Genomic DNA, 17500 nt, shown 5'->3' on the forward strand with positions numbered 1-17500 from the left:
CGTGAGATGCTAAATGGTGACTCTGGAAGGAGAGTTTACGGGTCTAACCAGACACCTAGGTATTTGTAGTTGTCCACATATTCTAAGTCAGACCGCCGAGAGTAGAGATTCTAGTCGGGCGGGCGGTGCAAGCAGCGTCGATTGAAGAGCATGCATTTAGTTTTATCTAGCATTTAAGAGCAGTTGGAGGCCACAGAAGGAGTGTTGTATGGCTTGAAGCTCGTTGGAGGTTGTTAACACAGTGTCCAATGAAGGGCCAGATGTATACAAAATGGTGTCATCTGCGTAGAGGTGGATCTGAGAGTCCCTGGCAGCAGAGCGACATCATTGATATACACAGATAATAGAGTCGGCCGAGAATTTAACCCTGTGGCACCCCCATAGAGACTGCCAGAGGTCCAGACAACAGGCCCTCTGATTTGACACATTGAACTCTTTCTGAAAAGTAGTTGGTGAACCAGGCGAGGCAGTCAGTTGAGAAACCAAGGCTATTTAGTCTGCCAATAAGAATGCAGTGATTGACAGAGTCAAAGCCTTGGCCAGGTCGATGAAGACTGCTGCACAGTACTGTATGTTATCAATCGCAGTATTATATTGTTTAGGACCTTGAGTGTGGCTGAGGTGCACCCTGACCAGCTCGGAAACCAGATTGCATAGCGGAGAAGGTCGGTGGGATTCGAATGGTCGGTGATCTGTTTGTTAACTTGGCCTTCAATACTTTCGAAAGGCAGGGTAGGATGGATATAGGTCTGTAACAGTTGGATCTAGAGTGTCACCCCCTTTGAAGAGGGGGGGGGGGGGGGGGGGGGGGGGGGGGCATGGGCAGGTTGCAGCGGAGGGTGCAGAGCTGGTGGCCGGGAGGGGTCGCAGGTGGAAAGCATGGCCAGCCGTAGCAAAATGCTTATTGATATTCTCGATTATTGTAGATTTATCGGTGGTGACAGTGTTCCTAGCCTCAGTGCAGGTGGGTAGCTGGGAGGAGTGCTCTTATTCTCCATGGACTTTACAGTGTCCCAAAACCTTTTGGAGTTAGTGCTACAGGATGCACATTTCTGTTTGAAAAAGCTAGCCTTTGCTTTCCTAACTGATTGTGTATATTGGTTCTTGACTCCCTGAAAAGCTGCATATCGCGGGGGCTGTTCGATGCTAATGCAGTACGCCACAGGATGTTTTTGTGCTGGTCAAGGGCAGTCAAGTCTGGGGTGAACCAGGGGCTATATCTGTTCTTAGTTCTGAATTTTTTGAATGGGGCATGCTTATTTAAGATGGAGAGGAAAGCACTTTGAAGAAAATCCAGGCATCCTCTACTGACGGAATGAGGTCAATATCCATCCCAGGAAACCCGGGCCAGGTCATTTAGAAAGGCCTGCTCGCTGAAGTGTTTTAGGGAGCGTTGACAGTGATGAGGGTGGTCGTTTGACCGCGGACCCATTACGGATGCAGGCAATGAGGCAGTGAGGATTGCTGAGATCCTGGTTGAAGACAGCGGAGGGTATTTAGAGGGTAAATTAGTCAGGATGATATCTATGAGGGTGCCCATGTTTACGGATTTAGGTTGTACCTGGTAGGTTCCTTGATGATTGTGTGGAGATTGAGGGCATCTAGTTTAGATTGTAGGACGGCCGGGGTGTTAAACATATCCAGGTTAGGTCACCAAGCAGTACAAACTCTGAGGATAGATGGGGGGCAAGCAATTCACATATGGTGTCCAGGGCACAACTGGGGGCTGAGGGGGGTCTGTAGCAAGCGGCAACATGTGAGAGACTTATTTCTGGAAAGGTGGATTTTTAGAAGTAGAAGCTCAAACTGTTTGGGCACAGACATGGATAGTATGATAGAGCTATGCAGGCTATCTCTACAGTAGATTGCAACTCCGCCCCCTTTGGCAGTTCTATCTAGATGGAAAATGTTGTAGTTTGGGATTTTTGGTGGCCTTCCTAAGCCAGGATTCAGACACTGCTAGAACATCAGGTTGGCAGAGTGTGCTAACGCAGTGAATAACTCAAACTTGGGGAGGAGGCTTCTGATGTTAACATGCAAGAAACCAAGGCTTTTACAGTTACAGAAGTCAACAAATGATAGCGCCTGGGGAGTAGGAGTGATACTGGGGGCTACAGGGCCTGGGTTAACCTCTACATCACCAGAGGAACAGAGGAGGAATATAATAAGTATACGGCTAAAGGCTTTAAGAACTGGTCTTCTAGTGCGTTGGGTACAGAGAATAAACGGGGCAGATTTCAGGGCGTTGTAGAAAAGATTCAGGGCATTATGTACAGACAAGGATATGGAAGGATATGAGTACAGTGGAGGTAAACCTAAGCGTTGGGTAACAATGAAAGAGATAGCATCACTGGAGGCACCGATTGAGCCTGTCTCGGCGTGTAGGGGGTGGAACAAAGGAACTATTTGAGGCAGTTTGAGAGGGACTTGGGGTTCTACAGTGAAATTGTATAATAAGAACTAACTGGAACAGCAATAGGCAAGGCATATTGACATGGGAGAGAGGCATAAAGCAATCACAGATGTTATTCGAGAGAGCTAAGACAACAACTGGTAATGGCGACGAAAGTTTGGGCTGAGGCTAAACAGATAAACAGGATGGGGGGTACCGTGTAAAGGAACAGTCCAGCAGGCATCAGATGTGTAGCTGAGTGATCATAACGTCCAGTGAACAGCAATAGGTAAGTCCGGGAGCAGTTCGTAGTCTGCTACAGCACAGGTGAGCAGGAGGCACGGCTGTTGATTGCGCGTGCTAGCGGGCTGGTGCTAGCAGATGGATCTTCGTGGTCGTCACAACGGAAAGCCTGTTGAAACTACATCAGACGATTACGTCGGCAGACCAGTCGTGATGGATCGGCGGGGCTCCATGTCGACATTAGGAGGTCCCGTCCGGTTGACATAGAGGTGGATAGCTGGGAGATGGGCCTGGCTCGAGGCTAGCTCAAGGCTAACTGGTGCTAGCTTTGGGACAAGTGGTGATTAGTGGTGATTAGCCCAACAACAACATCCATTCAGTTGCAGCTAGCTAGTTGTGATGATCCTGTGTTAAGGTCCAGTGATTCAGTGATTCCGGCAGAAAATCGAAATGCTCTGGGTCGATAGCACGCTGTGCAGACTGGCCGATAATTGTCCAGGCTAGAGCTGGCTGGTAGGTAGTGCAGGCCACGGACAGTGGTGAAGACCGCTAACGGTGGCTAATAGCAATAGCTATTAGCAAGTAGCTAGTTAGCTGGCTAGCTGGCTAGTTTCAGTCGTGGGTTCTTGATAAAAGGTATGAAGAAATAATAGAATCCGTTCCACATTGGGTGAGGCGGGTTGCAGGAAAGTATATTTAGTTAAGGATGGAAAGTGAGATAGAGAAATATATACGAAAAAAGACAAAAAAACTAAAAAACTGACTATTTACACGAGGACACAACATAATACACGACCGCACTGCTACGCCATCTTGGGGTATAAGAGATCATACAAAAGATTTTGCTGTGACTTATGTGGATGATGTAAAAAATATTTGTTGGTCTGATGTGATTAATATGGAGCATCCAGACGCTGCACTTGCTGAATTTATGAAATTGCTTCTTCCAATTAAACATGCATCTGTTAAGAAACTGACTGTTAGAACTGTTAAGGCTCCATGATGAGGAATTGAAAAACTGTCTGGTAGAAAGAGACGGGGCAAAAGGAGTAGCTAATAAGTCTGGCTGCACATCTGACTGGTTGACTTACTGCAAATTGAGAAATTATGTGACTTATGGTCCTCTGTAGCTCAATTGGTAGAGCATGGTGCTTGTAACGCCAGGGTAGTGGGTTCGATCCCTGGGACCACCCATACGTAAAAATGTATGCACACATGACTGTAAGTCGCTTTGGATAAAAGCGTCTGCTAAATGGCATATTATTATTATTTAAACTCAACAAAAAGAAGAAGAAACTGTATTATGAAGCCAAGATCAATGATATAAAGAATGATGGGGAAAAAATGTTGGAGTACTTTAAATGAAATTAAGGGCAGAATGACAAATTCAACTCCATCTTTCATCAAATCAGATGGCGTTTTCATCACAAAACCATTTGATGTTTCCAATTATTTTAATGATTACTTAATTAGCAAAGTGGGCAAACTTAGGCAGGAAATGCCAACAATGAACAGTGAGCCATCGTACTCATGCATAAAAAAACAAATAATAAAATAAAAGCATTGCAAGTTAGAATTTTGTAAAGTTAGTGTGGGAGAGGTGGAAAAATGATTGTTATCGATCAATGATGACAAACCTCCTGGCATTGACAACTTAGATGGAAAGCTACTGAGGATGGTAGCTGACTCTATAGCCACTCCAATATGTCATATCTGAGCCTAGAGGAAAGTCTTCCCTCCAGTCTTCAGGCCTGGAGGGAAGCCAATGTAATTCCGCTACCCAAGAATGGTAAAGCGGCCTTTACTGGTTCTACAGCAGACCTATAAGCTTGCTGCCAGCTCTTAGCAAACTGTTGGAAAAAATTGTGTTTGACCAAATACAATTGCTATTTCCCTGTAAACAAATTAACAACAGACTTTCAGCCTGCTTATAGGGAAGGGCACTCAACATGTACTGCGCTGACACAAATTACTGATGATTGGTTGAAAAAAATTGATAATAAGAAGATTGTGGGAGCTGTACTGTTAGATTTCAGGGCAGCTTTTGATATTATTGACCATAACCTGTTGTTGAAAAAACGTATGTGTTATGGCTTTTCAACCTTAGCTCTGAATCCACAATATGGCAATCTATCTAATATAACTCAAAGGGTTTTCTTTAATGGAAGCTTCTCTAATGTCAAACATGTAAAGTGTGGTGTACCACAGGGCAGCTCTCTAGGCCCTCTACTCTTTTCAATTTTTACCAATGACCTGCCACTGGCATTAAACAAAGCATGTGTGTCCATGTATGCTGATGATTAAACCATATACACATCAGCAACCACAGATAATGAAGTCACTGAAACCCTTAACAAAGAGTTGCAGTCTGTTTTGGAATGGGTGGCCACTATTATTATTATTTTAATTTTTTAACATTTATTTAACCTGGCAAGTCAGTTAAGAACAAATTCTTATTTACAATGACGGCCTACACCGGCCAAACCCGGACGACTCTGGGCCAATTGTGTGCCGCCCTATGGGACTCCCAATCACGGCCGGTTGTGATACAGCCTGGAATCGAACCAGGGGGTCTGTAGTGATACCTCAAGCACTGCAAGGAAAGACCTAGTTAAGCTGCAGTTGGCCCAAAACAGAGCGGCACGTCTTGCTCTTCATTGTAATCAGAGGGCTAATATAAATACTATGCATGCCAGTCTCTCTTGGCTAAGAGTTGAGGAGAGACTGACTGCATCACTTCTTCTTTTTATAAGAAATATTAATGTGTTGAAAATCCCAAATTGTTTGCATAGTCAACTTACACACGGCTCTGACACAAACACTTACCCCACTAGACATGCAACCAGGGGTCTTTTCACAGTCCCCAAATCCAGAACAAATTCAAGAAAGTGTACAGTATTATATAGAGCCATTATTGCATGGAACTCCGTTCCATCTCATATTGCTCAAATAAACAGCAAACCTGGTTTCAAAAAACAGATAAAGCAACACCTCACGGCACAACGCCTCTCCCTATTTGACCTAGATAGTTTGTGTGTATGTATTGATATGTAGGCTACGTGTGCCTTTTAAAAAAAAGATTGTAGTTCTGTCCTTGAGCTGTTCTTATCTATTAATGTTCTGTATTATGTCATGTTTCATGTTTTGTGTGGACCCCAGGAAGAGTAGTTGCTGCTTTTGCAACAGCTAATGGGGATCCTAATAAAATACCAAATACCAAATCGCTGGCCAATGTTGGTTGCAATTGAGATCAGCTGTGCGGGCGATTTTAGCGCATATTGATGGTTTAACGAGAGATCAGATGGCGATAATCTGGTGGCTTTCGATGGTTGCAATTGGCCCACTGTATTTTCCTCCTGTCCCCTACTGTACAAGTAAAGAACCATTCCTCAGCACAGAAGGTCAACCGCTTTTCTATAAATATCTTTGCTGCCTGACCTGCCATTCAAAGAGCCTTACTGCCAGCATAAAGCATAAGGCATGCATATCCATAAAGATTTTTACAATCCAAGTTGCGTTTTAAAGGCCACATGAGGGGAACAATAGGTGCTGATAATGAGGGGAACACTCACCGGCATAGCACACACCCCCGCAAGGAGTGGGGGCCCCCAACCCCCCCCCCCCCCCCCCCCCCCCCCCCCCAAGCCTGGAAATGCCCTTGTACGAAGAAAAAGATCCCAATTTCAAACTCTCCCAAAAAGTTATAATATTCTAATAACTGGCAATAATGGATATTAACTGAACATTTTTCTTATGTAGATTCTTGTAATAGCCCAATGTGACTTTAAATAATATTTATTTAAAAACTGTGATTCCTAAAAGCTGTTTCCAGAGATTTGGTCAACTCTGTCAGAATTGTCTAAAATCCTAAATTAATCAGGAATGTTTTTATTGGGGATTTTCAAATGAAACATTTTCCATATTTTACAAATGTTTGTATTGAACTTTTATTTTTAGAGGCAAAAATATGTCTGTTTTGAGTATCTGTTGTCAACTCAGTCAGTGGCTTGTCAACTCCATCAATATTTTTGTGTCAATATTCTACAAAAATATTTTAAGACCTAAGCGATAATGTTTGCTTTATAAATGTTGTTTTATGTTCTAAATCTAGAAAAACATGCCAAAATGCTAACGAAATTAGCCCTGGAGCGTTTAATAGTGCTATAAATAGTGCTATAAATGTTAGTAAATAATAATAATAATATGCCATTTAGCAGACGCTTTTATCCAAAGCGACTTACAGTCATGCATGCATACATTTTTGTGTATGGGTGGTCCCGGGGCTCAAACCCACTACCTTGGCGTTTCAAGCGCCGTGCTCTACCAGTTGAGCTACAGAGGACCACCCATGCTGATAATGAGGGAAACACCAGGTGCTGATAATGAGGGAAACACCAGGTGCTGATAATGTTAGAATTAAACACAAGTAGCCTAGCGGGCTAAGAGCATTGGGCCAGTAACTGAAAGGTTGCTGGTTCGAATCCCTGACCTGGCAAGGTGGAAAAATCTGCTGTATTGTCCTTGAGCAAGGCAGTTAACCCAATGTGGACGTTGATTAATGCAGCCCCCTGCACCTCTCTGATTCAGAGGGGTTGGGTTAAATGCGGAAGACACATTTCGGTTGAATGCATTCTGTTGTGCACCTGACTAGTTATCCCCTTTCCCCGTTGGACAATAATTGTAAAAATTGAAATGCCTTTTATTGTGTCTGACTGAGTTGACATCCAGTTAGTTGCATTTTCTGATATACACTGTATATATTTTTTATTATGAGGTTGTTCCTTTACATGGTGTGATAGCATGTGAGATTGTCCCGTCTTTCAAGAATCCCTGAGCTCTAAAATAGCAACATTTTCTCTCAGCCTCATGGCAAAATAGTAACTGCGCTACACCACTGGGAACACCAGGTGCTGATAATGAGGGAAACACCAGGTGCTGATAATGAGGGAAACACCAGGTGCTGATAATGAGGGAAACACCAGGTGCTGATAATGAGGGAAACACCAGGTGCTGATAATGAGGGAAACACCAGGTGCTGATAATGAGGGAAACACCAGGTGCTGATAATGAGGGAAACACCAGGTGCTGATAATGACGGAAACACCAGGTGCTGATAATGAGTGAAACACCAGGTGCTGATAATGAGTGAAACACCAGGTGCTGATAATGAGTGAAACACCAGGTGCTGATAATGAGGGAAACACCAGGTGCTGATAATGAGGGAAACACCAGGTGCTGATAATGAGTGAAACACCAGGTGCTGATAATGAGTGAAACACCAGGTGCTGATAATGAGTGAAACACCAGGTGCTGATAATGAGTGAAACACCAGGTGCTGATAATGAGGGAAACACCAGGTGCTGATAATGAGGGAAACACCAGGTGCTGATAATGAGGGAAACACCAGGTGCTGATAATGAGGGAAACACCAGGTGCTGATAATGAGTGAAACACCAGGTGCTGATAAATGAATAAAAAAATGTAAGACGTATAAGAATTAGCTGACTTACAGGAAAATGTATAATAATTGGGCCATAGGAAAACAACATGCATGTTTTAGTTACTTTATAAAAAATTGATTGAGCTCGCAGTATAACTAAGCCTGCCATTAAGAGTCCATGTCGGACTGACCAAAGTCAACAGGAAGCTGTGAGTGTTCAACCAAAGCCCCCATGGTGTGTGTGTGCGAGTCTGAAAATGCTTTTGCCAGAATTGTGGGGAGGATTTATGTAACCTAATTAAGGACAGAAACCACCACATAAAAAAAAAACACAGAATGTGGTGGATACTGGTGTGTGTGTGTGTGTGTGTGTGTGTGTGTGTGTGTGTGTGTGTTTGTGCGTCTGTGCACCCACCTAAAAGGTCAGGCTAAAGGTTAAATGGTACTCTCTGGGAGGGATCCCCAGGGCCCTCTCCTATTGATGACCTCACAACCGTTGTGATGTTGATAAGCTCTGATCAACAGGACTGATACAAGCCAGGCCCTGGCTTCTGAGGGAGAGGGGAATGTCTTTCTGCCTGGCCCCCAGAGGGAGGCAGCCAGGTCAGGATAATGTCTTTCAGCTTGGCCTCCAGAGGGAGGCAGCCAGGTCAGGATAATGTCTTTCAGCCTGGCCTCCAGAGGGAGGCAGTCAGTCAGGCATAGCCACGGGAAGATGTTTGGGGGTGGCAGCCAGGTCAGGGTAGAAGTCAACACCCAGAGCTCCTACATGAACCTACCAACTCTAACCCCAGCAGTTCATACAGACTTTAAAGCCAGGGTCAACTCACTGTGCCTGTTAACCATTTTCTGTGGTGAAGGTTAGCTAAACCTCTTTTATTTACCTATGCTGTGATATCCAATGTGTGCTTACCTTTCTCTGGTATAGTGAATGTTAATTTACCTGTCGACTGTGTAGTAAAGGTATATTTACCTGTGATTTGTATGGTAAAGGTGAGTAGTTTACCTGTAGTTTGAGTGGTAAAGGTGAGTAGTTGATCTGTAGTCTGTATGGTAAAGGTGAGTAGTTTACCTGTAGTTTGTATGGTAAAGGTGAGTAGTTTACCTATAGTTTGTATGGTAAAGGTGAGTAGTTTACCTGTAGTTTGAGTGGTAAATGTGAGTAGTTTACCTGTAGTTTGAGTGGTAAAGGTGAGTAGTTTACCTTTAGTTTGAGTGGTAAAGGTGAGTAGTTTACCTGTAGTTTGAGTGGTAAAGGTGAGTAGTTTACCTGTAGTTTGAGTAGTAAAGGTGAGTAGTTTACCTTTAGTTTGAGTGGTAAAGGTGAGTAGTTTACCTGTAGTTTGAGTGGTAAAGGTGAGTAGTTTACCTGTAGTTTGAGTGGTAAAGGTGAGTAGTTTACCTGTAGTTTGAGTGGTAAAGGTGAGTAGTTTACCTGTAGTTTGAGTGGTAAAGGTGAGTAGTTTACCTGTAGTTTGTATGGTAACGGTGAGTAGTTTACCTGTAGTTTGAGTGGTAAAGGTGAGTAGTTTACCTGTAGTTTGAGTGGTAAAGGTGAGTAGTTTACCTGTAGTTTGTATGGTAATGGTGAGTAGTTTCCCTGTAGTTTGAGTGGTAAATGTGAGTAGTTTCCCTGTAGTTTGAGTGGTAAATGTGAGTAGTTTACCTGTAGTTTGAGTGGTAAATGTGAGTAGTTTACCTGTAGTTTGAGTAGTAAAGGTGAGTAGTTTACCTGTAGTTTGAGTGGTAAATGTGAGTAGTTTACCTATAGTTTGAGTGGTAAATGTGAGTAGTTTACCTGTAGTTTGAGTGGTAAAGGTGAGTAGTTTACCTGTAGTTTTTGTGGTAAAGGTGAGCTGGGCACGGCCACTCTTCAGGCGTTTCTGTCCCCAGTAGGAGATGGCCTGGACCTGGATCAGGTAAGAGGTACCTGGCAGCAGACCCTGGAGATCCATCTCACACACAGCCTGACAGAGACACAGATAATACACAGACACAACATAGTCATTATAGTCACAGCACCATAGAAATCCTATTCAATTACTAGAGGAGCTATATCATCAACCCTCAAAGTTCCAGAATGGTATGATAATGGCAGCCATCTTGGTCAGGTAGAAATCCAAACCAATCTAATTGGAATGAATGGCAGTAGAGGCAGAGGTAATGCTTTTACTTATTTATACAGGAAAATAAAAGTAAGGCATGTAATATTTCAGAAATTGTCACCTTAAAATATTGTCATATAATTATTATAAATACAGTTCATACAGGTTTTATACACATTTTTGGTATAATTAGCCTTTAAAATACATTGAACATAAATTTAAATGCAACATGCAACAATTTCAAAGATTTTACAGTTCATATAAGGAAATCAGTCAATTGAAATACATTCATTAGGCCCTAATCTATGGATTTCACATGACTGGGAATACAGATATGCATCTGTTGGTCACAGATACCTTTAAAAAAAGGTAGGGGCGTGGATCAGAAAACCAGTCAGTATCTGGTCTGACCACCATTTGCCTCATGCAGCGTGACACATCTCTTTCGCATAGAGTTGATCAGGCTGTTGATTGTGCCTTGTGGAATGTTGTCCCACTCCTCTTCAATGGCTGTGAGACGTAGCTGGATATTGGCGGGAACTGGAACACGCTGTCGTACACGTCGATCCAGAGCATCCCAAACATGCTAAATGGGTGACATGTCTGGTGAGTATGCAGGCCATGGAAGAACTGGGACATTTTTAGCTTCCAGGAATTGTATACAGATCCTTGCGACATTGGGCCGTGCATTATCATGCTGAAACATGAGGTGACGGCGGCGGATGAATGGCACGACAATGGGCCTCAGGAATTTGTGCATTCAAATTGCCATAGATAAAATGCAATTGTGTGCGTTGTCCGTAGCTTATGCCTGCCCATACTGTACCATAACCCCACCACCCCCATGGGGCACTCTGTTCACAACGTTGACATCAGCAAACCTCTCACCCACACAACACCATACACATTGTCTGCCATCTGCCCGCTACAGTTGAAACCGGGATTCATCCATGAAGAGCATACTTCTCCAGCGTGCCAGTGGCCATCAAAGGTGAGCATTTGCTCACTGAAGTCGGTTATGACACCGAACTGCAGTCAGGTCAAGACCCTGGTGAGGATGACGAGCACGCAGATGAGCTTCCCTGAGACGATTTCTGACAGTTTCTGCAGAAATTCTTCGGTTGTGCAAACCCACTGTTTCATCAACTGTTCAGGTGGCTGGTCTCAGACGATCCCACAGGTGAAGAAGCCGGCTGTTGAGGTCCTGGGCTGGCGTGGTTACACGTGGTCTGCGGTTGTAAGGCCGGTTGGACGTACTGCCAAATTCTCTAAAACGCAGTTGGAGGTGGCTTATGGTAGAGAAATGAACATTTAATTATCTGGCAACAGCTCTGGTAGACATTCCTGCAGTCAGCATGCCAATCGTACGCTCCCTCAAAACTTGAGACATCCCCAGCACAAGGTGCACCTGTGTAATGATCATGCTGTTTAATCAGCTTCTTGATATGCCACACCTGTCAGGTGGATGGATTATCTTGGCAAAGGAGAAATGCTCACTAACAGGGATGTAAACCAACATTTTAGAGAAATCAGCTTTTTGTGTGTATGGAACATTTCTGGGATCTTTTATTTCAGCTCATGAAACACGGGACCAACGCTTTACATGTTGCGTTTACATACTGAACAAAAATATAAAGGTAAAGTGTTGGTCCCGTGAGATGAACAGACATTCAAGGCTGTCATCTTTTCAAACTAATTCCTCCCATAAACTCACTTCTAGCCACTGCACTGCTGACACAAAGCTTACATCAACCTGAAGGCCATGAACTGTTTCATTGATCTTAGAAAGCGCAGGTCCATGTCCTACAGTAGCAACCTTCTATGAATAACCTTATGGCTGTGGAACCCTATTCAGGCAGGTCATATACCATGAAGAATAAGAAGGAAGGAAGTTGTTTAACAGTATTAGAACCAGAACCCATGGCATTAGAATCCATTCTAATTCTATGATTGGAACAAAGCATAGCGCTCCGTTCGACACAGTTCCAAACGCTGCCAGTAAGTGTTTTATGTGCCCAGCCTGACTGATGAAGGCTAGCCAGGTATGGAACCATGGCTGTTAGCTGAGAATACCCATTACAGGCCAAAGGGTCAGATCAACTCTCTGCTTCTCATGACGGGCATCTTTTAACAAGAGAGCTATATCCATCATCTGTGGACTGGCAGTGTTTTGGCCAGTTTAAAATCATTCAGACATACCACCACTCTGAGCGACCGCTGGAAGTGATCTCTGACTCTATCATCCTGATTGATAATCTCCACACACACACACACACACACACACACACAAACAGAGAGAGTGAGCTGTTTTCCATTATGTGTTTGAGTGACAGCACATCAAAATAAGGTTGAAAGTGTTCCTGACTGCTCATTTACCCTGGTTCATAGGTAGACAAAACATGATAGACAGACAGATAACAAGAGATGCTAATGCAACGCTAAGAGTTAGGTGAAAGTGGGGTTGAGTATTTCCATAGCCCTATCACAGGAGGTTTGTGGCACCTAAATTGGGGACGGATGGGCTCGTGGTAATGGTTGGAGCGGCATGAGTGGAATGGTATCAAATACATTGGTTTCCATGGTTTCCATGGTTACTATGGTTTCTATGTGTTTGATGCCATTCCATTTGTTCCACTCCAGACGTTATTATGACCGTCCTCCCCTCAGCAGAACCCTATGTATAGCCAAAACATACACTCCACTACAGCCGTCTCTGTGTGTGTGCGCTCGGGTGTGTGGAAAGACGCAGGGGGATTGTGATTTGTGTTGGTCTGTAATACCGCAGCCGTGGACATGTTCTGATTTGCCATTACTAGAAGCTGTCTACCTCTGCAACAGCGACAAATGGACTCTTAACTTCGGAGAAAACAAGAGGAGAAAGCCAAGATAGGGTGGAGGGAATCTGCTTGGCACTGCTATCAACAGCATGATCAACAGCCTGATCAACAGTCTGATCAACAGCCTGATCAACAGTCTGATCAACAGTCTGATCAACAGCCTGATCAACAGTCTGATCAACAGTCTGATCAACAGCCTGATCAACAGCCTGATCAACAGTCTGATCAACAGCCTGATCAACAGTCTGATCAACAGCCTGATCAACAGCCTGATCAACAGTCTGATCAACAGTCTGATCAACAGCCTGATCAACAGTCTGATCAACAGCCTGATCAACAGTCTGATCAACAGCATGATCAACAGTCTGATCAACAGCCTGATCAACAGCCTGATCAACTGCCTGATCAACAGCCTGATCAACAGTCTGGTTCATATAAGTGGGCCTACAGTATGAGAGGGATGAAATGTGTTCCTATCCAGATGGGAGGGTGATGTGTTCCTATTCATATAGGAGGGTGATGTGTTCCTATCCAGATGGGAGGGTGATGTGTTCCTATGGCTGCATGCATATGTGTGTATGCGAACATGTATGTGAGTGTATGCGAACATGTATGTGAGTGTATGCGTGTGTTTGTGTGTGTATGTGTGTGTTTGTTTGTGTGTGTGTGTTTGTGTGTTTGTGTGTGTGTGTTTGTGTGTGTGCGTGTGTGTGCGTGTGCATGTGTATGTGTGCGCGTGTGTGTGTGCGTGCGTGCGCGTGTGTGTGCGTGCGTGCGCGTGTGTGTATGTTTGTGTGTGTGCGTGTGTGTGTATGTGTGTGTGTGTGTGTTTGTGTGTGCGTGTGCGCGCGTGTGTGTGTGTGTGTGTGTGTGTGTGTGTGTGTGTGTGTGTGTGTGTGTGTGTGTGTGTGTGTGTGTGTGTGTGTGTGTGCATGTGTGCGTGTGTGTGTGTGTTTGGTAGCTAAATGAAGTGTGTATATTCATGATTATTAATAAAATACTAAATTGAGGTCAACACATCATTCACATTATTATCAATCAGTTTTCTAAATCTCAGTCTCCGTGTTGTTTGACAAGAGTCGTTGGAGTCTAATTATAACGCAGTTAAACCACATTCAGTTGACATGTTTTTGGTTCACCTGCCACATGAAGGTGGAACAAGCTCCCTCACGACGCCAGGACAGCGGAGTCACTCACCACCTTCCGGAGACACTTGAAACCCCACCTCTTTAAGGAATACCTGGGATAGGATAAAGTAATCCTTCTACCCCCCCTTACCCCACCCCCCCCCAACAAAAAAAAAACATATTGTAAAGTGGTTATCCCACTGGCTATAAGGTGAATGCACCAATTTGTAAGTCGCTCTGGATAAGAGCGTCTGCTAAATGATGTAAATGTAAATGTAAAACAGTAGCTCTTTATCCGAGAATATTCTGTGAAATGGAGCGTTGCCTCGCACCAGAAGTCGGGTGTACTAGTTAAATCCAATATGGTAATCAGAACCATGCGAGAGCCGTTGGTTAACGGGAGAACGGTTAAGTTACCATAAAACACGCAGCTGCTGCTTTTGTTCTCTGAGCTTTTGTAGAGAAATAACTCCAGAGGACAGCACTTTATTAAAACCCCAGGTGCTGCTGCCATGTGTGTAACTCTGTACGGCTACAGCACCTGCATGACTTCTGCAGTCTGCACAAAACAGCAGGAGACAACACACACACTCCCACTCCCTCTGAGAAGGGTGACTACAGCCACACATCGGCATATGCAGTTACAGTAGATCTGAGTGCATTGTTTTTGCAGGCAAGGGTTACAGAGTTGAGCGAGCTTGGATAGTTTAGTAGGGCTCCCTTGTTTAAAGTTTGTAGAGAAAATAGAATGTTTGTGTGTATTCTCTTACTCCTTGGGTGACCCGGGCGTTGTCCTTTCTGTCCTGTGCCGAGGGGCGAAGGGCGTGGCGGGCGCTACAGGTGACCTTGTAGTGGTGAACAGGAAGGTCTCCCTCTTTGGGGGGGTCCCAGAGGATCTGTACCCCTACACTGCTGCCGTCCCTCCCCTGGGTCTCGTTCCCAGCACGAACACTCTGGGGGGCCTCTGGGGGGAATGGGTCTGGGGAAAGAGAGTTGAGGGATGGTTAGTACTCTTCATCGTTATCCTATAACATCACTGAGCTAATGGGGTATCGCGACAGAAGAGGTGAAGGAGAGGTCACTGAGCTAATGGGGTATCACGACATTAGAGATGAAGGAGAGGTCACTGAGCTAGTGGAATATCACGACAGAAGAGGTGAAGGAGAGGTCACTGAGCTAATGGGGTATCACGACAGAAGAGGTGAAGGAGAGGTCACTGAGCTAATGGGGTATCACGACAGAAGAGGTGAAGGAGAGGTCACTGAGCTAATGGGGTATCACGACAGAAGAGGTGAAGGCGAGGTCACTGAGCTAATGGGGTATCACGACAGAAGAGGTGAAGGAGAGGTCACTGAGCTAATGGGGTATCACGACATTAGAGATGAAGGAGAGGTCACTGAGCTAGTGGAATATCACGACAGAAGAGGTGAAGGAGAGGTCACTGAGCTAATGGGGTATCACGACAGAAGAGGTGAAGGAGAGGTCACTGAGCTAATGGGGTATCACGACAGAAGAGGTGAAGGAGAGGTCACTGAGCTAATGGGGTATCACGACAGAAGAGGTGAAGGCGAGGTCACTGAGCTAATGGGGTATCACGACAGAAGAGGTGAAGGAGAGGTCACTGAGCTAATGGGGTATCACGACAGAAGAGATGAAGGAGAGGTCACATAGCTAATGGGGTATCACGACAGAATAGATGAAGGAGAGGTCACTGAGCTAGTGGAATATCACGACAGAAGAGGTGAAGGAGAGGTCACTGAGCTAATGGGGTATCACGACAGAAGAGGTGAAGGAGAGGTCACTGAGCTAATGGGGTATCACGACAGAAGAGGTGAAGAAGAGGTCACTGAGCTAATGGGGTATCACAACAGAAGAGGTGAAAGAGAGGTCACTGAGCTAATGGGGTATCACGACAGAAGAGGTGAAGGAGAGGTCATTGAACTAATGGGGTATCACGACAGAAAAGGTGAAGGAGAGGTTACTGAGCTAATGGGGTATCACAACAGAAGAGTTGAAAGAGAGGTTAGTATATTGTGAAAAGATAGTGATTACTGTACTTCTACAAATAAAAGATGCCAATGAAAATAAATTCTCTGCTGCCCCAGAAATGTTAAATATTTTATTGAAGCAGTGAAGCAGTGACAGCGCTTCGACCGACATGGTTCTTGGTCAGCTTGAACGTTGGACATATACTATACATCATCATCTAGTCAAACATTCACTTATTCCACTCACAAAAAGGTGCCCCTGAAATTGCTCAAAAAAATCTCTGCAATGTTCCACACTAAACACGTACAGTCCATTCACAGTGTGACGGTGTATAATATACGAGCTGAATCTACACTACCAGTCAAAGGTTTAGACACACCTACTCATTCAAGGGTTTTTCTTTATCTTTACTATTTTCTACTGTCACGCCCTGGCTCTGGGGACTATTTTATGTTGAGCCAGGGTGTTAGTTTCTATGTTGTAGTTTCTATGTGTTTATTCTAGATCGTTTAGATCTATGTTGGCCAGGGTGGTTCCCGATCAGAGGCAGCTGTTGCTCGTTGTCTCTGATTGGGAACCATACTTAGGCAGCCTGTTTTGCACAGTTATTTGTGGGATCTTGTTCTTTATAGGTTTGTGTTTGTGAACCTTTAGACTTCACGTATCGTTTTGTTGTTTTGTTGATTGTATTAAGTACTCATTAAAAGATGTACGCCTATCACGCTGCGCCTTGGTCCGGTTCTTACGACGATCGTAACATCTACATTGGAATCATGTAGTAAACAAAAAAGTGTTAAACAAATCAAAATATATTTTATCTTTGAGATTCTTCTAATAGCCACCCTTTGCCTTGATGACAGCTTTGCACACTGCTTTTCCTTCACTCTGCGGTCCGACTCAACCCAAACCATCTCAATTGGGTTGAGGTCGGGGGATTGTGGAGGCCAGGTCATCTGATGCAGCACTCTATCACTCTCCGTCTTGGTAAAATAGCCCTAACACAGCCTGGAGGTGTGTTGGGTCATTGTCCTGTTGAAAAACAAAACATAGTCCCACTAAGCCCAAACCAGATGGGATGGCGTATCGCTGCAGAATGCTGTGGTAGTCATGCTGGTTAAGTGTGCCTTGAATCCCCACACCATAACACCTCCTCCTCCATGCTTTACGGTGAGAAATACACATGCGGAGATCATCCGTTCACCCACACGCGAAACTGCGGTTGGAACCAAAAATCTCCAATTTGGACTCCAGACCAAAGGACACATTTCCACCGGTCTAATGGCCATTGCTCGTGTTTCTTGGCCCAAGCAAGTCTCTTCTTCTTATTGGTGTCCTTTAGTAGTGGTTTCTTTGCAGCAATTCGACCA

At 44.4% G+C, this 17500-nt stretch overlaps 1 protein-coding gene across 1 annotated transcript in view; it reads right to left on the reverse strand.

Moving 5' to 3' along the window:
* Nucleotides 1-17500, reverse strand: part of LOC311131101 (anosmin-1-like) — a gene marked incomplete at its 3' end in the record, with an annotated part of 145612 nt that overhangs the window by 6070 nt on the left and 122042 nt on the right. Inside the window, exons 7-8 of the mRNA XM_084163914.1 lie at nucleotides 14915-15123; nucleotides 9907-10042 (exon numbers count right to left, since the gene is read on the reverse strand). Coding sequence (XP_084020040.1) covers nucleotides 9907-10042; nucleotides 14915-15123 — 345 coding nt within the window. The remainder of the gene's footprint in view (nucleotides 1-9906; nucleotides 10043-14914; nucleotides 15124-17500) is intronic.

Source organism: Coregonus lavaretus (genome assembly GCF_964263955.1).
Source record: "Coregonus lavaretus genome assembly, chromosome: 6".
Taxonomy (NCBI): domain Eukaryota; kingdom Metazoa; phylum Chordata; class Actinopteri; order Salmoniformes; family Salmonidae; genus Coregonus; species Coregonus lavaretus.